Source organism: Diospyros lotus, chromosome 6 (genome assembly GCF_014633365.1).
Source record: "Diospyros lotus cultivar Yz01 chromosome 6, ASM1463336v1, whole genome shotgun sequence".
Classification (NCBI taxonomy): Eukaryota; Viridiplantae; Streptophyta; class Magnoliopsida; order Ericales; family Ebenaceae; genus Diospyros; species Diospyros lotus.
Genome location: NC_068343.1, coordinates 18496342 through 18523341, shown reverse-complemented (window position 1 = coordinate 18523341; position 27000 = coordinate 18496342). Strand labels below are relative to the sequence as shown.

At 38.5% G+C, this 27000-nt stretch overlaps 1 protein-coding gene across 1 annotated transcript in view; it reads left to right on the top strand.

Moving 5' to 3' along the window:
* LOC127804824 (ABC transporter D family member 1) overlaps positions 1-27000 on the top strand; it is an 88339-nt gene that overhangs the window by 18140 nt on the left and 43199 nt on the right. The window contains exons 9-14 of the mRNA XM_052341854.1: positions 3473-3711; positions 3849-4153; positions 4247-4358; positions 4480-4638; positions 23000-23099; positions 23211-23319. Coding sequence (XP_052197814.1) covers positions 3473-3711; positions 3849-4153; positions 4247-4358; positions 4480-4638; positions 23000-23099; positions 23211-23319 — 1024 coding nt within the window. The remainder of the gene's footprint in view (positions 1-3472; positions 3712-3848; positions 4154-4246; positions 4359-4479; positions 4639-22999; positions 23100-23210; positions 23320-27000) is intronic.

Genomic DNA, 27000 nt, shown 5'->3' with positions numbered 1-27000 from the left:
AATGTGTTTTCATTGGATATAGTCACACTCATTCTGGTTATAAGTGTTTGCATCCATTGGGAAGGGTGTATATTTCTGTCATGTCCAATTCAATCCTCTCGAGTTTCCTTATCCAGCTTTGTTTTCTATGTCTTCTTCTTCTATGTCTAATTCTTCTAATGAGAGTCAATATGGGGGATCTACCACAATGTTTTCTTCTTTTTCATTTCCTTCTTCATCTTCTTCATCTCCTAAAGTAGCACTACCTCATAGTCCTTCTCCTAATCCTGTTCTGGCATCATCTCCTTCTGCGCCTCAAACCAGGTCCAGTTCGTCGGCTTCTTCTATCTCTTCTTCCTCACTGCCCATTGTAACTGTTCTCTTACCTAGATCCAAAGCTGCCCCTGCACCTTCTGTTAATCCTATGGTCACTCGATCCAAAGCTAAAATTGCTTCTATCTCACCTCATACTTTAGTTGGTGCCCTTGAACCTGATTCTGTTCTTGAGGCTCTCTTAGACCCACAATGGGTTCAAGCTATGGAAGAGGAAATTTTTGCATTACACTGCAATCATACTTGGGTTCTTGTGCCGTTTTCTAAGGATATGAATTTGATTGGATGTAAATGGGTGTTTTAGATCAAATATAAGGCCAATGGTTCAGTTCTTAAATATAAGGTTATATTAGTTGCAAAGGGTTTTCTTCAAAACCCTGGAGTGGATTATGGTAAGACGTTTAGTCCAGTGGTAAAGGCACCTACCATTCGGGTCTTGTTCTTTCTAGCAGTAGCCTTTGGCTGGGATGTGCAGTAAGTAGATGTCAATAATGCTTTCTTAAATGGAGACTTGCAAGAAGTCGTGTTTATGACACAACCGGAAGGTTTTGTTAATTCTAAGTTTCCCTCACATGTTTGTTAATTAAAGAAGTCGTTGTATGGTCTTAAACAAGCACCTAGGGCTTGGTACAATAAATTGAGGATGGCTTTACAGAGTTGGGGATTCTCTAGGACAACATCTGATGCGTCTTTGTTCATTAAACGAACCTCAGCCCATGTCTTGTTCATTTTGGTCTATGTAGATGACATCTTGATTACTGGTTCTGATAATACAACTCTTAAGTCTTGTATTGCTGATCTGGATACACATTTTGCCTTAAAGACTCTTGGTTCAGTTAATTACTTTCTTGGGTTTGAGGCATATCGAGATACAAGTGGCTTGTACTTCTCTCAATCTAAATATGACTTAGATGTGCTGAAGAAGGCTCACATGCAAGACTACAAACCCTGTGATACACCCATGGTTTCTAGCCTTTCTTTGACTGATGAGGGTGATGTTTTTCCCAATCCATCTTTGTATAGGACTCTAATCGGGTCTTTGCAATATCTAACATATACACACCCTGATATTTCTTTTGTTGTTAACAAGTTAAGCCAGTATCTATCTGCTCCCAAAATGCAGCACTGAACTGCCTGCAAGAGGCTACTTAGAGACATCAAAAGGGACAATTGGATTGGGCTTGTGGTTTTCTTCCTCATTTGATGATTTGTCTCTAACTGTGTACACAGGTGCAGATCATGCTGGCTGCAAGGAAACTAGGAGATCTACCAGTGGATTTAGTGTGTTTCGTGGACACAATCTGATTGTGTGGGGATCAAAGAAGCAATCTGTGGTGTCCAGGTCAGTAGGAGAAGCTGAATATAGGGCTGTTGCATTGGGTGTTACAGAATTGCTGTGGTTGATGTCTTTATTTGCTGAGTTGGGATATCCATGTAATACTACATGAGTTGTTTGGAGTGATAATTTGGCAGCCAAAAGTATGGTTGAGAACCCTGTGTTTCACTCTCGCACTAAACATATTGAGATAGATGTACATTTTGTGTGTGAACGGGTTGAGAATGGTGACATTGAAGTTCGGTATATTCCTACAGTTTATCAGATTGCAAATATCTTCACTAAAAGTCTAGCCAGGGATCGGTTTCAGTTTCTATGTCAAAAGCTTAGCCTAAAGATGTCTCCTATTCAAAGAAATTCCTATGATTCTTCCAGCACTAGATCCTCTAGTAACAGGAAATTGCAAATTACAGATTGTCCTCTTACAGAGGAGTCTGATTTGAGGGGGAGTGTGGAAGTACAAGTGTTTTTCTATTGTTGTTCTTGCTGTGCTTAATTTGTTTTTGTTGTATTACTTTGCATTACTGTTCAGTAACTTAAAGTTAATTAGGCGATGTCTATTAATAAGAGTGCTAGCTGTATGTATAAATAGCTATGCCTCTTATTTGATTGTATGATTTTCTTTGATTCTCTGGATAATAAAGTTACCGAGAGACTTCTTCTTCTTCCTCTCGTTTTCTTGTTCTTTTTGTGCCCTAGAATTTCATTACAAGTGCAACAATTTAAATACTAGGTTAGCAGCAAGGTTCGAACTTGGGACCTTTGTCTGCTCTGATACCATGTTAAATTGTTAACCATCATCCTATTTAAAAGTTTAAGTTGTTAGATAGAGAGTTAACTTATCTTTTTATGTTCTAATTTTACTCTCAACATGCGGTTGGCTAATCGATATATCTACTTGGTCTTAAATATTCTATATATCCAATAGTGAACATTTCATTCAGTTTTGTGTTATCACAGTTCAACGTACATATGATGAATGTGATGTATCTAAGGTTTGGACTCATAGGCCAAACATATCACAGAAGTGAGTATCAGTTGCATGGCTTTTCTGGTAACCTTGCTTAAGATAGAGAAATTTGTTTACCCAAGGTGGCATTTTCAAGCTGAAGTACCATACACATGCGGAAAGTCTGTAAGGGAGCATACTTAGGAATTCCAATTAATTATCTCTGAGAAGGGAATAAAGGTATAATTCAACTGAGTTTAGGAATATGTTTTTTACTTATAAAAAAAAGTAAAAAAGGAAGAAATAAAAGATGTTCGTGAATACCTTCTTCCATCACTTAAAGTTAGATCTGGACACATATCTGGCCATACTGTCATCCATATTAGGTTGTGCCAAATGCAGATCTTTGAAGTATGTGCCTCAGATAGGATGCTGTTCTGAAATTCTGTTGGGGCCAAAGTTGATAATAAATGTTGTCGAGTTCATTATACTTAAGAACTAATTTGTTCACTCAATCTAGCATTCACTTTCTACCATTTCATGTTCCTTAATGTAAGAATTATTTTTCTTCCCTTTACGATCTTTTTGATGGGTACCTCCCCTATAGCATCATTCCTGGTAATTATGGTGTCAAGCTTCTATGTCTCAGTTGTTGCCTGAAGTGGTGCTATCTCCAGACTTCCCTTTACAGGAAGGGACAGGGTTTGCACTGGGTTCTCACTGGGTGTATTCTGCTTGTCCCCTAAGAGTAATGAAAAATAGTTTATGAAGACTTCTAAAGTTTTGTTTAGCACATGTGGATGAAAAGCATGATTTTTGTAGACTCTGCTTGTGTACAAACTTAACACTGGGACTTTCTTGCTGTCTATTTGAAGGTCCGAATGGGAGTGGCAAGAGCTCACTTTTTCGAGTTTTAGGAGGGCTTTGGCCTCTGGTGTCTGGCCACATTGTGAAACCTGGAATTGGCTCTGATCTCAACAAGGAGATTTTTTATGTGCCTCAACGACCATATACAGCAGTGGGGACTCTTCGGGACCAGTTGATCTATCCACTTACAGCAGATCAAGAGGTTGAGCCACTAAAAGTCAATGAAATGGCTGTCCTGTTAAGAAATGTAAGTTTTTGCCTGTCTTTTTTCTCCTGGTCTCTCTTGTTATGGTACTCAGTCATCTTATGAGACTACTGAAATCTTTAAGCTGAAGATCTACCTTGAAATTAACTTTGGTGAAAACTTTTATGCCATTTTACAAGGTTGACCTTGAGTACCTATTAGAACGTTACCCACCTGAAAAGGAGATAAATTGGGGCGATGAGCTCTCTCTGGGTGAACAACAAAGATTGGGAATGGCCAGGCTATTCTACCATAAGCCCAAATTTGCTATTCTTGATGAATGCACCAGTGCTGTGACAACTGATATGGAAGAACGCTTCTGTACTAAAGTACGAGCAATGGGAACATCTTGTATCACTATATCCCATCGCCCTGCACTGGTGGCATTTCATGATGTGGTCTTATCCTTGGATGGTGAAGGAGGCTGGAGTGTTTATTACAAGAGGTTAGACGTCTGATTTTTTTTTATAATCAATTTATCCCTGTTCATTGACTGTGAGCTTGCATTTATCCTATAACACTATGTTTAAATCTTCAGGGAGAATTCTCCTGTTTTAAGTGAAGCTGCAGTCAATACAATGAAGCTTTCTGAGACAGACCGCCAAAGCGATGCAATTGCAGTTCAGCGTGCATTTTCCAATACAACAAAGGTAATACCCATTGTGATTGGCTAGAGAACTGTCATACTTTATCCTTATTTCCTTAATGTTCTGTTCCATTCTATTGGATCTAACAATCATTTTGAAATGTTGGTTCTGACCTTATATGTAGGATTCTTCATTCTCAAATGCAAAATCACAACCATATATTTCAGAGTTAATAACTACGTCCCCCCATGTGGATCATGATGTTCCATTGCCCATTGTTCGACAACTCCAAGGTGCTCCAAGATTACTACCATTAAGAATAGCCTCCATGTTTAAAATATTGGTGAGTGCTTAAAGCTCAGCAACGTTTATGTAATTTCTCCTCTCTCTTATAGTAAACAATGGCTTGTCAAGTGCATTGCACTATTTCTCAAAGTTCTCTTTTGGACTGGGATTATCAGCTTATTAGTCATTGACTGTGCTTTCACCTTCACCTTTTGAAATATTCAACATACTTTCGCAAGCATTTTGATTGAAGTCCATTTTTCTTTCTGATGGTCTTGAGCTCAATTCTAGGTTAAAGCCTAAACTCCATTACTTTCCTCTGATGGTCTTCCCTCCCTGATCATCTCTTTATGTCCTAATTTTCTGCCATTTCTTGCTGTCCCACAAGGGTGAGGCTTGGTAGCAACAGTGAGATTCCTTCTTTGTGACTAGAAGATCATGAATTTGAATTGTGGAAGCAGCTTCCCTGGAAAACAAGGGTAAGCCTTTGTACAAAAATGATCCTCCCCTTATCCTTGCAAAATGGAGAGTTTTGTGCATCAGGGATGCCATTTCCGTCCTCCATCACCCCATCTTTTCCTTGTCATTCTCTTATTTCCTTTCTACTTTCTATGAATAATTTGTCTAGAGTTGCTGCTGCTATATTCTTTTTTAGAGTTGATTTTTCAAGCTACATCAATATTTTGAGACTTAAAAACTTTTTGAGTGTCAATACCACCATGAGAACATATCAAAAATCTTAATCCCACTATGTATGAATTCTAGCTTGCTAGTTATTTCTATTTGTGGCCTTTTCTTCCATAAGACCCTTTTTGAGACTTAAGAACTTTGAGTGTCGCACCGAAGTACCATGAGAGTATATCCAAAATCTTAATCCCACTATGTATGAATTCTAGATTGCTAGTTATTTCTATTTATGGCCTTTTCTTCCATAAGACCGTTATAACTCATATCATATCTAAGAGTCTCCAACAAAGTTTTTCGTGGTCTTCCTTTGGCCCTTTGGCTCTTTTGCTAAATACTTGTTCCATTCCACCCACTCTCCTCACAAGAGCCTTTATTGGTCTTCTTTTCACATAATCAAACTATCTTAATCATGTCTTATGCATTTTATGTTCAATAGGAGCAACTCCAATCTTATTATGACTAATCTCATATCTAGTTTTATCTTTTCTTGCATAGATACACATCTATCTTAACATCCTCATCGCCATTACACTCATATTTTGCACATATTGGTCCTTTACTGCTTGACATTCTATGCCGCACAACGAAGCTGCAGCTGGTGTTATTATTATCCCATGAAAATTTTCTTTTAGCTTTAACATAATCTTATATCATATTTCCAACCATTTTTGCCTTAATTCTATATGCAACACCCTTACAGTTGAAAACAGAGAATTTACAAAGAGAAAGAAAGAAAAAAGTTTTATAAGGGAGAAGTAGAAGAATTGGAGAAAGACTGTAGGTTGAAGCATATTTTTGCTTCTGACCTACTGCTATATTTATAATGGAAGGAGGAAAGATAATATAGCTGTAGAACTAGCAGTGCCGGACCTGAGTTTTCGGGGCCCTGAGGCGAGATGTGAAAATGGGCCCCGAAAACTCAATTGGTGAGGACGAGCGCCCGAGCAGCGATCCACCGGCCACGAGGGCGAGGCAAGTTGGTGAGGAGGAGCGATAACAGATCGAGCAGTGAGAGGCGAGAAAGCGAGGGCGAAGGCGAAGGGCGAGGAGCAGCAAGAGAAGAGAGAAGCAGCGAGCTACCGACGACGGAGCAGCAGCGAGAGGCGAGAGCAAGGCGTGATGGAGCCAGAGAGGTAGGGCTAGGGCAGCGAGTGAAAGAGAGGGAGGGAGAAGGGTCGTGAGAAGGGAATGGGCCGGCGAAAAATGCATGGGGCTGTAAGTTGTGAAATTTCCATGGGCCCCTAAGTTGTGAAATTTACATGGGCCACTTTCAATTTATGGGCCCCTAAATTGTGAAATTTTCATGGGCCCTAAGGCAGCTGCCTCATGGGCCTCATGGAAGGTCCGGCCTTGAGAACTAGATTATTCTGTAAATCTTCTTAATAATTAGCTCCTAGCAATTAGCTAGTCAATCACCCTAAATCAAGTAATCAATCAGCTACCAATCAATCAATCAATCCAAATCAATCAATCTCCTAAATTATACCCTGAAGATGGTGCATAGATATCTCTCATGCCCATCTTGAAGATAACTGAATGAAAGAGCTTACTGCTGAGGCCCTTAGTAAAAGTATCAGTAAGCTGTTATTCAGATTTTACGAAGGGTATGCAAAGAGTTCCTCCATCAAGCTTCTCCTTAATGAAATGCCTATCATTTTCAATGTGTTTTGTTCTATCGTGCTAGACTGGGCTGTGAGCAATGTTTATAGAAGCCTTGTTATCACAATAAAGAGACAACGGTTTGTTGTTTTCCAGTCAAGTTCTTGCATCAGCTTCTTAAGCCATAGGAGTTCACAAACCCCTTGAGCCATGGTCTTATATTTTGCTTTTGTAGTTGATATTGCCACCACTGACTGCTTCTTATTTCCCCATGTGACTTGATTACCTCCAATATAGGTGCAATGCCCAGATGTTGAACTCCTATCGTCTGGTGCTCTAACCCAATTTGCATCTGTGAAGGCTTCTATTCTCAGGTGGTTATTTTTTGAGAAAAGTAGCCCTTCTCCAAGAGTCAATTTCAAATACCTGAGAATTCCAAATACTGGATCCAAGTGTATTTAGCGTGGATCATGCATGAACTGATTTACAATACTAACAACATATGCTATGTTGCCCCCAGGGCTCAGCCCGAGTGGCTCTGGCGCTCTCGTGGAGGTACCGTAAGTGCGGATGCTCCCGGGTTCGAAACTGAGGGAGCTCGAGTCCTAATTTACTCCCCTCCCATGGTGTGGGGCCGCTGGGGTAGGGGCGCCTGTTCTAGGTGTTACTAGAACATATGCTATGTTTGATTGTGTCTGGGACAAATAAATCAACTTTCCAACTAATCTTTGATATCTACCAATATCAAGTGTTTCTTCAATACCTCCTTAAAGACAATGATTTTCTTCAATGGGAGTATCAACAGGTTTGCACCCCAACATGCCAGTTTCCTCAGGAAGATCTAGAATATATTTTCATTGTGATATGAAGATGCCCTTGTCTGAATGACCAACTTCAATCCCTAGGAAGTATCATAATTTAGCCAAGTCCTTGATCTCAAATTCTTTTGCTAGGTAGGCTTTCAACTTGGATATTTCATTTGGGTTGTTGCCTGTCATTACTGTGTCATCAACATAGACAACAAGGATGGTAAGCTGATCATACGACTGTTTGATGAATAAAGTATGGTGTGCATTGCTTTGATGATATCCATAAGCCACCACAACTTTACTAAATCTTTTCAACCACGCTCTAAGAGATTGTTTCAAACCATACAAAGCTTTCTTCAATTTACAAACCCTTCTTGCTGTCTTATCACATGAGAAACCTGGGGGAATCTCCTTATATACTTCCTATTCTAGATTTCCATGTAGAAATGCATTTAACATCTAGTTGTTGCAAATCTCATTCCAGATTTGTTACACAAGATAGGAGGACACGGATTGACTTCATCTTAGCTACCGGTGCAAATGTTTCTTGGTAGTCCACACTATAGGTTTGGGTGAATCCCTTAGCAACTAATCTTGCCTTGAGCCTCTCAACTGTTCCATCTGCCTTATGCTTGATTGTGAAGCCCCATTTACACCCTACTACTTTCTTTCTAGTTGGAAGAATACAAAGCTCCCAAGTATCATTTTTTACCATAGCTTTCATTCCTTCCATCATGGCCTCCTTCCATTTTGGATCATCAATGGCCTCGTTCCAATCTTGTGGGATAGAAATTGAAGACAAAGAAGAGACAAAGGTTTTATAGGAAGGAGATGGAGCTTCATAGGAAACAAAGTTAGAAATAGGCAAGTATAGGTATGAACCCTTTTCTAATTGCAACAGGAATATCAAGACCATTCACCATATTTCGAATAAAAGTTGAGGGTAACAAAGATTTCCTACAAGGTAGATGGGAGACTGAGGTGGAGCTGAAGTTGATGATGGCTCTAGGCTAGGTAGGGTTATCCGTTAAGTGGGAGATTTAGTGTTGGAATCTCGAGTCAAAGAGGGCTGGCAAGACAACTGTTACAGTGGTAAACATATGGTTTTTATGGAAAGGTTGACCTTGTGGTGCAAGACTATAAATGATAGATTCTATGGAGGCAATCAAGGAAGACAACAAAACAATCAAATCTAAAGAATCGTGAATTTATATGAGCTATAATTAGGATGATTTTTATATATACTTTCGTTATGTATTCTTTCCTTTTGTTTAAGATTCCTAAGATGTAAATTATGAGGTTATAAATAAAGGATAATCCAAAGGGGCAAGGTGTATTTGCCTATAGTTTCAAAATCTAGTTGCTACTATTCTTACATGGTATTAGAGCCACAACTAGTCTAGGCACAAAAAAGACAATAGTTTAAGCGAAAATGTCCTAAGAGGAGTTTAGATCATCTAGTGTTACAGGGGCTGTGGTGCTTACTGAGGGGCCTAAAACTGCAGTTCCTTTTGAAAATCCATCCTTGCTTATTAGTCCAGTGAAACTAGATGGCAGTAACTATCTAGCTTGGTCCTGCTCCTACAAATTGTTCATCAAAGCTCAAGGATTGGAAGACTACATCATTGGCATGAAAACTCAAAAACTTGTCACTGGAGATGTACAAGCTCAACAATGGGAGATAGAGAACTCCCTTGTGATGTCTTGGCTGATCAATTCAATGTAGCCAAACATTGCTAAGGGGTATTTGTTGCTAGATATAGCAGGGAAGATTTGGAATGCTGTATCACAGACCTACTCTCAAGTTGAACATGATGCACAAATTTACGAGATCCGAAAAAAGGTACATGAAACTAAACAAGGTGAGTGGTCAATTTCTCAATACTATGCTGAATTAAACAGTTTATGGAAAGAGTTGGATTATTATCAAGATTTCTAGGAGGGATGTTCTAATGATGCTTCTAAGATCCAAAAAATAATTGATAAAGAGGGTATTTGATTTTTTAGCTGGGTTAAATATAGAGTTTGACCAAATAAGGGTTTAGATCTTATGAAGGGAGCCTTTTCCGATCTTGAAGCAAGCTTATTCCTATGTTCATCAAGAAGAGAGCAAAAGGAGTGTTATGCTTCAGCCTACTGCAACAAACAGATTAGCCATGATGGTGAAACCATCACTTGATAGAACCCCTACCGACCATGGAAGTATCAATAAGAATTAGCTAAGGTGTGAATATTGTGGAAAACCTAGGCATACAATATTGTGAATATTGTGAAAAGGCAGGAGGGACGTCATCAAGGTCATTTGTCAGAAGTTGTCCAAATTGATGGGGGGCCACAACCAGAACTTGAAAAGGCTAGTCTCTCAAGAGAAGAACTGGTTTTCATATAGCAGTTGATGAATAAGATGAAGTTGGACTCAAATACCCCTTCTACATCACACTATGCCCAAGTAGGTACAACTGGTAGTGCTCCTACTCAAGATACTATTACAACATTCTATCATTCAAATTCTATAGAACAATCAACCTGGATCATAGATTTTGGGGCTTCAGTCCACATGACTGGTTTATCTAATTCTTACTTGACGTACACCCCATGTTTTGACTGGGAAAAGGTTAGAATTGCAGATGGTACTCTCTCTCCTATTTCTGGAAAAGGCACTATTAATTGCAACAAAAACCTTAACCTGGCATTTGTTCTTGTTGAAATATGGGATATTATGGTCAAAGATAATGCCTCAATTTATGATCAAGATAAAGCTCCAACTTTCCTAAATTCTAGGAGGAGATAGAATCTTATCTATCTCTAAAATTTAGGAGATTGATTATATCTGAAATATGTTGTTGTATTTTAAATAGTTTTTGATTGTATTTTAAATTCCTAGATTTTAGGATCTCTTGTTTATTTAAACTCCTCATGGAGTATTCAATAGGATCATCAGGAAGTACGATTTCTTCCGAGATTTCCCAATCCAAGTTTCATCCTTGTTGTTCTTTGCTATTTTCAACATGGTATCAGAGCCTTCATCCTGCTCGTAGTCCCTGACCGAGCCTTCATTGCACTCTGGTCTTTCATTCTTTGTCACTCGTTCTTTGTTTCCTCCCGAGACCTTTATTGCCTTCTCTTGATTCCTTAATTACTAAGGATGTCAGAACTCTCGAATGCTAATCCCGGCCTTGTTATTAGAGAGTTAGAACCAGACTTGATTACCGGTACAACTAGAAGTGCGAGCGACTTCTTTGGATCTGGCAATGGAGAATTACTTGGAATGCATGTTTCCTACAGATTGGACGGTAAAAATTACCTCCAATGGGTGCAGCTTGTTCGAACCTTCCTCAAAGGTCGAGGAAAACTAGGACACCTCACTGCCTCACCCCCGAAGACTAAAGATCCATCTTTTCCGGCATGGGATATCGAGGACTCTCTTATCATGTCATGGCTATGGATTGCCATGCAATATGAGGTTAGTAAAAACTATATGTTCTTAGATTCAGTTAAGGCTATTTGGGACACCATTAGGCAGACATATTCCAAGGTACAAGATGTGTCGGTAATCTTTGATATCAAAACAAAGATTAATAGTACTCGACAAGCATCTCTAACTATTACCGAGTATTTTAACAAGATGAATGGGCTTTGGTTAGAGCTAGATCAATACCAAGAGATCAAGATGATATGCAGGAATGATGCTGCAACTCTTAGCCAAATTATTGAGAGAGATAGGATTGTGGAATTTCTTGCCAGGTTAAATGTTGAGTTTGATCAAGTGAGGATTCAAATCCTTGGTAGGGAGAAGCTACCTTCCCTGAATGAAGTTTTCGCTATGGTTAGAAGTGAAGAAAACTGAAGGGGAATCATGCTTAGTGATGGAGGAATAGAAGGATCAGCCATGGCTACCGCAAAGAAGGATGGAGCACGATTCAGAATGGGAAAAACAGAGGCCAACAAAAATCGTGAAGGGCTTTGGTGTAGTTTTTGCAACAAGCCTAGGCATACCCGGGATCATTGCTTCAAACTTCATGGTAAGGAGGCTGTGTTAAAAAAGATGGTAGGTTTTAAAAATATGGCAGCACGAAAGCAGGCCTACATATCAGCCAAAGAGAACAAGGAAAGAGAAACAACTAGTAAGGCAAAATCAGCCCCAGGTACTGAGCTTGCACAACTTGATGGCGAGGAAATTAACAAACTTAAGGCTTTTCTTAAGGCTATCAATGATGGAAACTGTGCTTTCGCCCAACAAGGTAATTGTGTAAATTTGGTATCTCATTTAGTATCTCTTAATGCCTCTAAAACTAATAAGAATGACATTTGTAATCTAGATTCAGGAGCCATTGATCACATGACCCCTGATCCATTGGTTTTTGACACTTATGAGCCTATTGTTACCTCTAAATGGATTACCATTGCTAATGGAACTTTAGTTTCCATTAAAGGCCAAGGAATAGTCACCCTCAGCCCAAGTATTACCCTTCAAAAGGTCCTACATGTGCCAAATTTATCCACCAATCTTGTGTCTATTCATAGACTAACCAATGATCTAAATTGCCATGCCAATTTCTCTCTTAGTGTGTGTGAATTTTAGGCCTTGAAGACTGGGAAGATGATTAGTACAGTTAGGGAACAACATGGGCTGTACTATCTGGAGAAAAAGGGAGGCTATCCTTCGACTGAAAATCGATTCTTTAAGGTTGCTGGATTCTCTCAGTTTACTTCTAATCCCACTGCACATGTTTGGCTGCAACATTACAAGCTCGGCCACCCTTCGTTTCCCCTTCTAAAACTATGTTTCCCTCCATGTTTCAGTGCCTAGATCTTAGTGAATTTCAGTGTGAGGTATGTGCTATTTCCAAGCATCACCGAGTGTCCTATCCATCTAGTAATAAGAGGTCATCTAAACCTTTCTTTTTGGTTCATTCCGATCTGTGGGGACCCTCTAAAATACCAAATTGTTCGGGGGCCCGATGGTTTATTTTATTTATTGATGATTGTACTCGAATGACTTGGGTTTTCTTATTAAAAGATAAGGCTGCAGTTAGCACCATTTTGCCATATTTTTGTAAGCTAATCTCCACTCAATTCAATTGCTCAATTTAGAAATTCCGAACTGATAATGCAAAGGATTATGTTAATAATCATTTGCACCAATTTTTCCAACAAGAAGGGATAATTCATGAGTCTTCTTGTGTCCATACTCCACAACAAAATGGAGTGGCGGAACGGAAGATGAGACACTTTCTTAATGTTGCTTGAAGTCTCTTACATCATCATAAAGTGCCTAAGAATTTCTGGGGGGAAGCCACTCTTACTGCAGCCTATTTGATAAATCGAGTACCCTTAAAAATCCTAAACCATCAAACCCCATTTCAGCTCCTATCTACTTATTTCCCAGATCTGAATCTGCATTCTCCTCTTCCACTAAAGGTCTTTGGGTGTGTTTCTTTTGTTCATATTCCCAAGCAAAACAAAGACAAACTTGATCCTAGGGCCTTAAAGTGTGTTTTCCTAGGCTATTCTCCTACCCAAAAGGGATACAAATGTTATCATCCAACTACAAAGAAATTTTATATTTCTAAGGATGTTACATTTGTTGAATCCCAACCTTTTTTTCCTTCACATCAAACTGGTCGACAGGGGGAGTGTTTAGATGGTGACCAGATAGTTGGAGAGGATATTTTTCAAGCACTATCTCAGCTTCCTCCCTCTTCGTTCTCTTCTTACCCTCCATCTCAATCTAAGCCTCTCTTATCTCAACTAAACAACAACAGTGAGCAGATTGTTTTTGCATCTCACAATATGCAATCCAACCAGCAGCCCTCAGGTCGTTTCAAGGGATCTTCCTATGTTTTCAAAAGAAGACAGCCTGTTCTGGATTACAGCAAGCACCATCATCTGACCCTAGTCAAGGTAAGGAATTTATACAACCTTCTATTCTAGAAAATGACTCTCAGCTCTCAGTTTCAGGCTGTTCTAATCCTTTTAACCCAAGTTATGATGATTTAGATCTTCCTATTGCTGTTAGGAAGGGTGTCAGAAGCTGTACCCAACATCCCTTAACTAATTTCTTATCCTACCACCAGTTGTCTCAAAAACACAAATGGTTTCTAGCGTATTTGGATTCAATTGTCATTCCTAATTTAGTAGAAGAGGCCCTAAGAGATCAAAATTGGAAGCAAGCCATGATGGAAGAGATGAGAGCCTTAAAGAAAAATCAGACTTGGGAAATAGTGCCAAGACCAAGAGAAGTTCTGCCAGTAGATTGCAAATGGGCATTCAATGTAAAATACAAGGCTGATGGAACATTGGATAGGTATAAGGCCAGGTTAGTAGCCAAAGGATATACCCAATCCTATGGCATAGACTATTTTGAAACATTTGCACCAGTGGCTAAGATGGCAACAATAAGAATTCTAATCTCTTTGGCAACATTTTTTGGATGGACATTGTAACAGTTTGATGTTAAGAACGCCTTTTTGCATGGAGACCTAGAAGAGGAGGTTTTCATGGAGTTGCCTTAGGGATTTCAAGAAAAAGAAAAAGGAAAAGTATGCAGGCTCAAGAAAGTCCTCTATGGGCCCAAATAGTCCCCTAGGGCTTGGTTTGGTAGGTTCTCTAAAGCCATGAAGACTATGGGATACACTCAAAGCAGAGGTGATCACACTCTTCATGAAACACTCAAGGGAAGAAAAAATTACAGCCTTGCTAGTATATGTGGATGACATAATCGTGACAGGAGATGAGGAGGAACAAATGCTGCTAAAAAGGAACCTAGCCCACGTGTTTGAAATCAAGGATGTTGGTATTCTCAGATATTTCTTGGGCATTGACGTGACCTATTCTAAGGATGGTATCTTTCTATGTCAACATAAATATATTTTGGACTTGCTCACTGAAACAGGGCTTACTGGAGGCAAGGGATCTAGTGTCCCAGTGGAACCTAATGGAAAACTATGGCAGAATCCTGATAGTCAACCAATTGACAAAGGGAGATACCTAAGGCTAGTTGGCTGGTTGATATATCTCTCACATACTAGATCTGATATTACATTTGTTGTTAGTCTTGTAAGCCAATTCATGCATAACCCAACTAAGGAGCATATGCAAGTTGTAAGGAAGATACTTAGCTATCTCAAAACTAATCCAGGTAAGGGTCTATTGTTCAGAAGAGGAAGGGAATTAGATGTTAGAGGCTTTACAGATGCTAATTATGCAGAATCTATCATTGATAGAAGATCAACCACATGATACTGTGTATTCCTAGGTGGGAATCTAGTATCCAGGAGGAGTAAGAAACAGAGCATTATGGCTAGATCAAGTGCAGAATCAGAATTTAGGACTATGACCCTTGGAACAACATATCCAGCCTTTATCTCACTATGTGGGGTCGGCTACATAATTCTAGACTTCCATGTATTTCTGTTTTTTTTTCATATCTTCATTTAGGCCCATACACTTCATATCGAACTTTAATATCTCTCCCAAAGTCTTATTGGGTCTACTTCTACCTCTTTTTTTGACTAATTATTCCATTTCATCAACTCTCCTCACAGGAGCGTCTCTTGGTCTTCTTCTCAAATGACCAAAGCCTTCTTGGGTCTACTTCTACCTCTTTGGTCTTCCAATTTTATTATAACATTCTCCACTCTTGCATTCTTACTAAATTTACATTCTATGTATTCTGTTTTCTACTTAATTTAAATCCCTTAGATTCTAAATTGTTTCTCAACAACTCAAGCTTAGTGTTCACTCCCTCTTTTGTTTCATCTACAATACTATGTCATCTGCAAATAGCATACACCATAGCACATCTGTCTGAATGTGTTTAGTGAGTTCATCCATTACTAAAGCAAATAAGTATGGACTTAATGCAGAACCTTGATGCAATTCCATTGTAATTTTAAACGGCTCAGTTTCCCTTCCGCATGTATAGACCCTTGTCTCTGCACTATGATATATGTCCTTAAGGGCTTGTATATAGGCTATTCAGACTCATTTCTTCTCTAAAACCCTCCATAATACTTCTCTAGAGACCCCATCATAAGCCTTTTCTAGATCTATAAACACCATATGCAGGTCATTCTGATGATCCTGATACCTTTCCATTAGGTGCCTCAGTAGATATATAGCTTCTATTGTTGACTTACCAAGCATGAAACCAAATTGATTTTCCTAGACGTATGGTTCTTTTCTGAGCCTCTAATCTATTCCTCTCTCCTAGAATTTCATGGTATGGCTCATTAACTTAATTCCTCTGTAATTTTCACAGTTTTGAACATCTCATTTGTTCTTGTATATAGGAACCAAAGTACTTTTTCTCCGCTCATTTGGCATCTTTTTTGATTTAAGAATCACATTAAATAATTTCGTTAGTCAGGAGATGCCCTCTTCTTCCATGCATTTCCATGCTTCTATTGGTATATTATCCGGTCTCACCGCCTTATGATTTTTCATTTTTTTTAATGCTTGCCTTATTTTTTTTGAACTTATGCGTCAATAAAATGTATAGCTCACGTTCCCTTCGGAGTTACTAAGATGTCCCAACCTAGCTCTTGTGTCCTCACCATCATTGAATAATTTTGTGAAATACTCTTTCCATCTCTCCTTAATCGCTCCCTCATTCACTAATACATTTTGGTTTTCATCTTTTATGCATTTCATTTGGTTTAGATCCCTTGTTTTTCTTTCTCTTGCTTTAGCTAATTTATATATATCTATTTCTCCATCTTTTGTATCAAGTCATTTATATAGATTCTCATATGCTTTTGACTTTACTTCACTAACAGCTCTTTTTGCTGCGTTTTTTTGTTTCTTTATAATTTTTTAGGTTTTCTTCATTGCTGCACTGATATATAGCCTTATAGCAAGTTTTCTTCTTTCTAATTTTCAATTGTACCTCTTCATTCCACTACCAAGACTTCTTAAGGTTTGGGGTTCTACCATTTGTCTCTCCAAGGACTACCTATGTCGTGCTTCTCAAGGCAGTAACCATTTCCCTCCACATTTAGTTTACCTATCGTTCTCCATTTCATTCCCTTCTACCCCTTAATTTTTCTTTGAAGATTAATTGTTTCTCCCCTTTTTAAATCCCACCACCTAATTCTTGGATTTTGTTTTGTGTGTTTTTTTCTCTTTCAATTTCTTACTTGGACGTTAAGTACCAAAAATCTATGTTGAGTAGTCAAACACTTCCCCGGTATTACCTTACAATCCCTACAACATAACCGATCCTCTTGTCTCATGAGGAAGTAATCTATTTAGGTGCTTGATGTAACATTTTTATATGTGATTAAGTGCTCGTCTTGTTTTTTGAACCTAGTATTGGTTATGATGAGCCCATATGCCATAGCAAAATCTAGAATAGATTTACTCTCATTATTAATTTCTTCGAATCTATACCCTCCATGTACCTTTCTATAGCTGCTTCCGTCTCTTCCCACATGACCATTTAAGTCACCTCCTATAGTTACTTTTTCTCCTCTTAGTATCATTTGTATGAGTCCCTTTAGGTCGTCTCAGAATTTTATTTTTATCTCTTCACCTAACCCCGCTTGTGGTGCATATGTACTAAAGATATTCATAATTATTCTTCCTAGACCAACCCTTACCATAATAATCCTATCCCCTATTCTCTTTACATCCACTACCTCATCTACTAAGCTTTTATCCATAATAATCCCCACTTTATTTATCAGTCTATCATTTCCTGTGTACCATATTTTATATCCAGTTTCTGATAAAAATTTTGCTTTTTTTCCCAGCTACCATTGGCTTCCAAAATTCCTCACCACTTTGAATCTGCTACCGGTGGAGAGAACTACTTTCAGAGTCATAACTCGTAGAAGATTTACCTTGAATGAAAGAGAAATCAACATCTCTCTTTTTCGCAAGTGTGACCTGCCAACCCTCATTAGGCACATCCAAATGTATTAACTCTTCCTTTGGCTGCAAAACAAACTTAACTACTTTTTCTGTTAGAATTTCTTGTTTCCATGTCGGCAGTCCAACAACATCTTCTTCTTTGTGTTTGTTGGAATTTTCCTCTATATGAACTTTTTCAAAAATATTCGATGGTCCCTTTGCATCTGCTGTCCTATCCACCTGATTGTTACCGATTCCCTTTGGATAATGTCATTCATCACCAATACCATTTCCGATATTGTAGTCATCCCTCTTGTCATTGCTGCTAAAATCAAAATACTTTTTTTTTCGGCCCAAAATCTAAAGTAAGCAATGAATTGCTTTTCCATAATCTTGATTTCTCCTTCGGCCGCTCTATTTTAAGGAAGTCCTCTTTATTAAAATTTCCGCGATAATCCTCGAAAAATTCCGCGGGAAAGCTGTAGTGATACTTCTTAGTGATACTTCTTAGTCAGTAGCATTGCAAACTCCTATAACTACTCGTATAACATACGACTGAATTCCTTGCTCGTATCATGTAGCCAACTTCTGTTTCCTTGTCGAATTGGTTGATCTCATTCTCAAACTTCCTTTCCCATGCCTGAGGCTTTTGGCCAAACTCCTCATGTTGTCCAACTCCAATTGAAAATGCAACATTCTTCTGCTGCAATTGCGAGCTCATCTGCTTCATGTATGCACTCCTCCCAATGGCCTCATGAGCAGGTTGTCCCCCTGAAAGTGCAGCACCCTTCTGTTGCGACTGGGACTCCAATGTCCTTGTGCATGCACTGCTCCCCCTAGCAGATTTCTCACGAGTAGGATGTCACGAGACAAGGAGATAGCAGATTTTTGCAGCTAAGTTTTGTGTTAAAACCGGTTATTACTTATTTGTATTGCCTTAGTATTTTTATTCTCTTGCTTGTATTTACTTTCCAGCTGGTTAGTTGGTTATGGCAGAATCTGCCAAGTGTCCAAGTGCTAGAATAGGACAAAATAATTGGTTAGAAGGGGTAAGATCAGCTGTAGCAGCACTCATGGGACAAGCTTATATAAGCTTGTTCCTTCTTCTATTAAAGGCATTCAAGAAATTCAATCAAAGATTTTGTTATTCCCTCTCTTATTTCTCTTTCTCCCTTCATTTCTCTTCTATACTTCCCTCTCCATTCTTCTTCCCTATTTTAGCATGCTACCTAGATTCACGTTGAATCAGAAGAGCTGTTGATTGTCACAGCACTGCTATGACACAGGACAATCCGAAGGCCAATAAATAGGAGCTCTATACATCCTAAATCCCTCACTTCTGTTCAATATGTACCTTGTAACAGTCACCTCTGAATCTGATCCAGAGGTGGCAAATTGTAGGTTCTAGAGTCGCATAGAGCTATAAATTCTCCTAACTCGACTGTTGCAAGTAGTCTTTATACTTGTTGGAATCGCGTCGGTAACGCCGACCTATTCGTCTCCACAAGTCGGACACACTTCTGAATTTCACAACAATCTCCTATCAATACTCGAACCTTGATCAACTACTAAATTACTAGAATTGTAGCTGAATTTGATTTTGCCTTCAAATTCTACTTGGTATCACTATTGGAACTCTCCTGACCCGCGTCGAATTCAATTCTTGAGCTGAAATGCTTTGCTCAGCTTCGCCTCCTTGTTCAATCAACGCTACTTCGGCTCATCAAAAATTGCCCAACGCTGTTTCAATTAATAGTAGAGAAACAACCTTTAGATACTGCTGCTATCTATTTCGATAGTTGAAATTCCAGCTTTAAAGCTACCACTTGCTTCCATGAGGGCCCAGATTCACATGCAACAATCGCCTCACGTCAACCGCCCAGGGAAGTCGCCAACCCAATCACCGTCCCCTATTGGTCGTGACTCTTATTTCCACGTCTGACCCAATCTCTATCACCTTCTAATTTCGAGTCCAACAGTGCCTTCCTTGAGTGATTGTGTTGCACCCATGGAATTTTCCGGAATGTAGAATCGTTGGCTGCCGTAATTTGTGAAGTGGCTTCCCAATCGCCAAATCTGCTTTTCCAACCCAATCACCGTCCGTCTGGGTTGGAATCGTTGACCGATTTAAGTGGCAACACTAGCAATGCACCTAATTGAATTCGCGCTCGCCTTACCCAGTCATCGTCCAATGGTCCACCAGCTTTGTTGTACTCTTCATGAAATCTCAGCAAAGCTCACTTGATTGAATTCGCCATGGTCCACGATCATCGGAATCCCACCTCGCTTCTACTGTGTCTTCGATTCCAAGTCTATAATTGATCGCTTACTATGCTTCGACAACTACAACGGAGCTCCCCTACCATCCTTCTACTTTGGTAGTGATTCTCTTGGCTGTCCGCATCAACACCTACAGACTCGCAATCACCTTGGATTCCAAAATCACCAGGTTCACTGCTAGTTTAAATCGTGACCCCACTGAACCGCTAATACTTTGGATCCAACATGCGATTGCCTTGATTTGACAATTGCTTCCAAATCTGTTTCCTTAGTCATTGGAATCTCAGCTTGACCACCAAAGATCGCTCGGCTTGCTCACTTCCAATTGGATCGAGCACTATTGAATTCCAAACTCACAGCTAAGGAACAGCCGCTCTGATACCAATTGTCATGAACCTAGGGTTTAGCTAGGATTAGATTGGAATTCGGAAGGGTCAGAGAGGCTTAGGATTACGAACAAAATGTTTAGAGGGGAGTTTGGACATAAATTGGGAAAGATAACATATAGAATTGCGAGGGAGATATTGAGAGAGAGAGAGAGGGGGGGGGGGGGGAGAAACAAGAGAGAGATGCGAGGGAGATTGGGAGATAATTCTAGAGAAAAATGAGAATATTCATTTTTCATTCAAGCATAATGTCCCTCCATTTACAGTAGCCCTTTATATAGACATATCTGGCTACTAACAAATTTCCTAACAGCACCCATATGCTCCTAACAACTATCATAAGTCTATTACCATATTACCCCTTTATTGCTCCTTGAATCATGACAACAAGGAGTATACAAGAAGAACAACAATCAGTATAGAATGGCCAAAGTTGTGAAATATAAATTGAGCCATGTGTTGCTACTCACAGGTTTAGCAGTTCCCTTTCTAACTAGTGTGGAACGTGGTGCACCAATGACTGGCATCACCTGCTATTAGCATACTGTGTTCTACGAACTGCTCCCAATGATGTGGAAATAAATATTAGTGTTATCCTAGGACTATGCGGAATGAACCTTGGAAGATATATGCCTCTCTCAACACTCTTAAATCCTCTTAAATCCACCCAGTAATTATAGGAATTGAAAACAGAAAACATAAGAACAAGAAACAGAAAGCAAACCACACAACGCAAGGATTTATCCTGGTTCGGTTTCCTTTGAGGAAACCTACATCCAGCCTTCAAAGAGCACTCCTAGCAGTCTTTATTTCCAGAAAGAAGATCAGTACATCATAGCCCTCATAGCCCACAAACCCGAGTACAATACCACACTGTTTCCTCAAGAAAATAAACCCAAGACTTGCAGATAGTCTTCTTTCTTGAACAATGCCTTGCACTCATAATACAAAGGACTAGAGCACTCATCGAAGTTCTCTCTCAGCAGGCACCTTGCCCTCTTATTTATAGAGGAGGCGGACACACTTAGGCAACTAACTAATTTAGGAAAATTACATATTAACCCCAACAAAATGTACTAATTACACTTAACCCTTAGCTGCCTAATTTCTTCAGCCAAGACTACTCCTTCAGCTCCTTTCCGGTTCTGCTATCTTCCGGGACAAAACTCGAGGCAAACTTCAACAATTAGTTTCTACACTATAATTGAAAGAGATGGGTCAATAAATATTACTTTATACATATATAGTATATTCATTAATTTTATGAAAATATTTAGATTAGAGTAATGTTATTAAACATTATATAATATATTTTTTATTTTTATTTTTAAATCATAATTTTAATTATTATATATTTATTTATTTAATAAAAAATATATCTCTGTCTGGCCCTGGTTCAATTCGTTGACCCTCTTCCCTTTCCTGTTCAATGCTGTGTCCAGTTTTTAAAACATTGGATATGAAGAATAATTTTTTGTTATTTTGGTGATATAAATGTCTATGCTAGGAAAGTATATAGAGTTATATATATTTAATGAATATATATTTCCTGTATATATAGTTGTATAATTTCTATACATTTATTGACGTGCTGTCTTTTCCGAAAATTAACAATTTGACACATTTATGTTCCATTCATATTGGTATTTCTTAGCAGTTGAATTTGATTGGTTTGTCTTTATCAGATCTATTTGAACTTAAAAGTTGAGTGTCTGTGTCTGGCTCCAACTATTTGCTGGGTGGCATATTAATCAAGATTTGTATGGATATGTTGACAATACCATTATGGTCTTCTCTTCTCCCTAGGGCAATATTCTTCAGTAGTGTCTCAATTTTCTTTTATTCTTTAAAAGTGTTCTAAATTTTCTTTTGAACTTTTTGACAAAAGATAGCTGACGTACTTATATTTTTAGTGAACAATTAAGCAACAGGGGTAAAAAAAAAATAAATTAACAGTACTTTTTGCCAAAGTTGTTTCCATCAAAATCAAGCATACTGAAAATTGGTTCAAATGTGTACCATAAATGTTTCAAACCTCCTTTATACAAAAGGAAATATTTAATTTGCGTATACCTAAAAGATCAGAGGGGTTGTTAAACCTGCAAATGCTGCAAAAGATGTATATTCCAATTAAAAAGGGTGGACAAGGAGCAGAGGTAAGGAAAAATGACAAGTACTTGTCATTAACACTTGCTGGCTTGCCTTTGGAAAAAAAAGAAAAGAAAGAAAAGATTTGCCTTTGGTTCTTATTCTTCCTTTGATATCTTTGGTTTTTATTCAGTTGTAGTTCAATAGGTTTTTCTTCTTTTTCTTACTATATTGTCCTGTTGTGTCATAGGATTTCATTGATTATAGTAATTCAGATCAAATGAGAAAATTAACTTTGAAATCCTTCATAATCCTCCTTCCTGTGCATTGTCTTAGTAGTGCACCGTGACATTGTAGTGATGGCTCTTCATGTCTTATCCAGAATTCCACTGGAATTGCTTTTAATGTGGTTGATGCATAGGCCTCAATGTTCATTTGATTCATTAGTAATTTGGCAATGGTTGGTGACATTATACTGATGGCTTTTTATCTCTATTCCAGAATTCCACTAGTTTTTCTACTAATGTGGTGGATCATAGACCTCGGCGTACATTTGATGAATTAGCAATTTGGCTTCCATAGAATTTAGTGCTATTTCATTGCATTTCCAACATTTTTGCGAAATGTCTGTTTCTTTTCTGAAGTGTGGATATATAGCACTCTGCAAACTGTGCTCTGACGTGCATTTGATAATTGCTTTCTGATGCTTATTCAGGTACCCACAGTTCTTGATAAGCAGGGAGCACAACTTCTTGCAGTTGCTGTTCTTGTGATCTCAAGAACTTGGATATCAGATCGAATTGCCTCTTTGAATGGTGTGGTCTTTTTCTTTCTTTGTTTCTTGTTATCAGTAAATTGAACTTCATTATGCATTTGGAAATCGAGATACTATGTTCTTGCGAGTTTGAATCTGTTGACTTTATTAGGGACCACTGTGAAGTATGTTTTGGAGCAAGATAAGGCAGCCTTCATTCGCTTGATTGGTGTTAGTGTTCTTCAGAGTGCTGCATCTTCTTTTGTTGCACCTTCTCTGAGGTAAACTATTTTATGTATTTTCTTAATTGGGGGGATGGGGCGTCCTAGTGCAATAATTACACCACTTAATGCCGAAGAAGATTACATCACTCAATACTATGAATATAGACAAACCCTGTAAGCATTAGATGAGGTCAGTATAAGAATTCGTGAATTACTAGAGATCTAATTAAATCTTTGTTTTTCCCTGGTCTAAGAACATGAGCTGAGGTGCAATATGTGTAATGCCCCACCTTAAACTTAGGCATGCCCTCTCCATCTGTTAATGTAGGTCAGTTGCAATAACCCACACTAATGGGATCATGTCAGGAGCTGGTCCTGATTAACCAACTTAGTCCTAAATAAAATACTGGGTTGAGAATTGTTCTTTTAATTATCTGAATTATCCTTTGATACCATCAATCCTCTAAACCCATTTTCCTCCATCATACCTTGCCTGCATGTCATACCCCACGGATGGGACAAAGAAAAACATAGTTGGGACACCCGCAGTCCCCACTATCCTTCCATTGGCTCATACTCTGGCAAGAATGCTCATACTCTGGCAAGAATGGACTAACAATCACATCTCATGCTTCACTTGGGTGGAATAGGATGTTACTCTTTGCTCATTAAGTGGGATTCATCTTCCTTATGTAACGATGAATAGGTTTAGAGAAATCTAGGGCACAAGAGAAAATAGAGAAGCAATCTTCAAAGAAGAATACGAATACAATTTCCAGCACCTTACAATGAAGCTCACTGAGCTTATATACAAAAGCGCTTAACTACTATAACAACAAACTAACCGCCTAAGCTATATAACACATAGCAGAATAACAATTAATTATTCTAACAGAAATAGGCGCTCAAGCTCAAGTAATCTCTTCAACATTCCCCCTCAAAGTAGACTTCCCTTTGAGACTTCGTCTGGCAATCAATTCTCTAGAGTCAGCTTTAGTATCAGCAACCACAACAACCATAGGAGACTGCTGTAAATATAGCTTGTTCACCAATTCTTTAAATCTGCTCCGCGGCAATCCTTTAGTAAATACATCTGCAATTTGATGAGTAGTAGGGACATACCTAATCTCAACTTGATTCTTCTCCACCTTTTCACGAACAAAATGAATATCAACCTCAATATGTTTTGTACGATCATGAGAAACTGGATTTTCAGCCATGCTTTTGGCTGCTTGATTGTCACTCCAAATAATTGTAGTATGCACACATGAATAACCCAGCTCACCAAACAAAGATGTCAGCCACATAACTTCTGTCACCCCTTGAGCAATGGCTCTATACTCAGCCTCCCCAACAGATCTAGCAACCACTTATTGTTTCGTTTAACTCCAAATGATTAGATTGGGACCAAGAAAGATACATAATCCACTAGTTGACCGTCTAGAGACTCTACAGCCAGCAAAATCAGCATCCGTGTAAACATTAAGAGAGAAATTTGCTAAAGAAGGTGAAAATAAAAGGCCAAGACCAATTGTACCCTTAAGATATCTCAATAGCCTTTTACAAGCCAACCAGTGCTGCTGCTTAGGATTAGCCAAAAACTGACTAAGTTTATTCACTCCAAAAGCTATATCAGGCCTTGTATAAGTAAGATATTGTAATGACCCTATAAGTGTTCGATATAAGGTTGGATTAGCAAATACTTCACCTTCATCAGTTAGAGGAACAGCTGAATCAACTGGAGTGTCACATGAATTACAATCTGACATAGCAGCCTTCTTTAACAAATCTAGCACATATTTGGATTGAGTAAGGTAGAGACCATTTCTATCTCTATATGCTTCAAACCTTAGAAAATAATTAACAAATCCTAGGGTTTTTAGAGCAAAATGAGTGTCAAGATCATGAATACAAGCTTGAACATCAGCTGAACTTGAACCAGTAATCAATATATCATCAACATACACCAAGATAAAAAGGACAAAGGCTGAAGTTCTTTTAATAAACAGTGAAGCATGCGAAACAGCCCTTATGAAACCCCAAGATTGAAGAGCATTTCTTAACTTGGTGTACCAGGCTCTAGGAGCTTGTTTAAGTCCATAAAGAGACTTTTTCAGTCGGCACACATAAGAAGGACACTTAGAACTGACAAAGCCTTCTGGCTGCGACATGAATACTTCTTCTTCAAGATCACCATTTAAAAATGCATTGTTGACATCAACCTGTTGTATATCCCACCCAAACATCACTGCTAAAGAGAATAACACCCAAATAGTAGGTGCTTTAACAACAAGACTAAATGTTTCAGCATAATCAACACCTGGATTTTGAAAAAAAACCTTTTGCAACCAGCCTAGCTTTGAACTTTAGAACAGTCCCATCAGAATTATATTTAATTCTGAACACCCATTTACATCCAATTAGATTCATATCATTAGAAATTGGAACAAGTTCCCATGTATCATTTTTCTACAATGCTGCAAACTTCTCCTCCATAGCTTTAACCCATCTTGAGTCTAATAAGGCCTCATGAACTGTATTAGGTTCTAAGGAACTCACCAAGGCTTGAGGAGAAGTGGTTAGAAGTTGTTTAGTCTTGGACCTTGTGATCTTAGGATGAATGGAGGGAGCTGGAACAATTGTAAACTTAGAAACTGGAATTAATGTGCTGGGAGAAGAGTGAACAGGTTGAGATGATGTCACTGGTTGTCTTGAAGAACGATCAGAATTTACAGAATTGTGAACTGATTATGGCAAATTAGAGGACTGTGCTACCCGAGGACAAGAAATAGAAGAAGGAGATGAATTAGGAAGCGATTGAAAAATCAAAGTAGAAGAATTATTTGAATTTGACATAGATGACAGAGAAGACGAAGAAGAGAAAAGATCTCGAAAAGGAAATTCATCAAGATTGAAACTTACATGCCTAGAAACATAGATTTTTCCAGAAGGATGCAAACAAATGTATCCTCCTTGAGTATGGCCATATCCAAGAAATATACACTTGATTGTGTGAAAATCAAACTTGTGCTTGTTATAAGGTCTCAAATAAGGAAAGCAAGCACATCCAAAGGGTTGAAGTAAAAGATAATTTGGTGTTTTCTTATAGAGAAGCTCAAATGGGGTACGAAACTGTAATGAAGAGGAAGGCAGCAAGTTAATAATAAAAGTTGCAGTTTGAAAGGCCTCTTCCCAGAATTTTAATGGCATATGAGCATGAGCAAGTAGTGTAAGACCCATTTCAGCTACATGCCTGTGTTTTCTTTCAGCTACACCATTTTGTTGGTGAGTATAAGGGCATGAAAACCTAGGCTGTATTCCATGACTTCGTAGATATTGCAAAAAGGCTTGAAATTCCCCCCCCCCCCCCCCCCCCCCATTATCAGTTTGGATAGCTTTAAGCTTGGTTTGGTGTTGATTTTCAACAAGTTTATGAAAACTAATAAAGGTAGGTAAAGCATCTGATTTTAATTTCAATGGATATAGCCATGTGAATCTTGAGTAAGCATCAACAAAGATAATGTAATATTTGAATCCTTTAACAGAAATAGTGGGAGAAGGACCCCAAACATCTGAATATATGAACTCCAATGGCCTTTTGACAATAATATTATGAGAAACAAATGGAAGTTGATGATGTTTTCCAAGTTTACAGGAATCACAGAATGAAAGAGCTGAAGAAGAACATAGAACTCGAACTTTATTAAGAACCAATTTCAATACATTGTAAGTAGGATG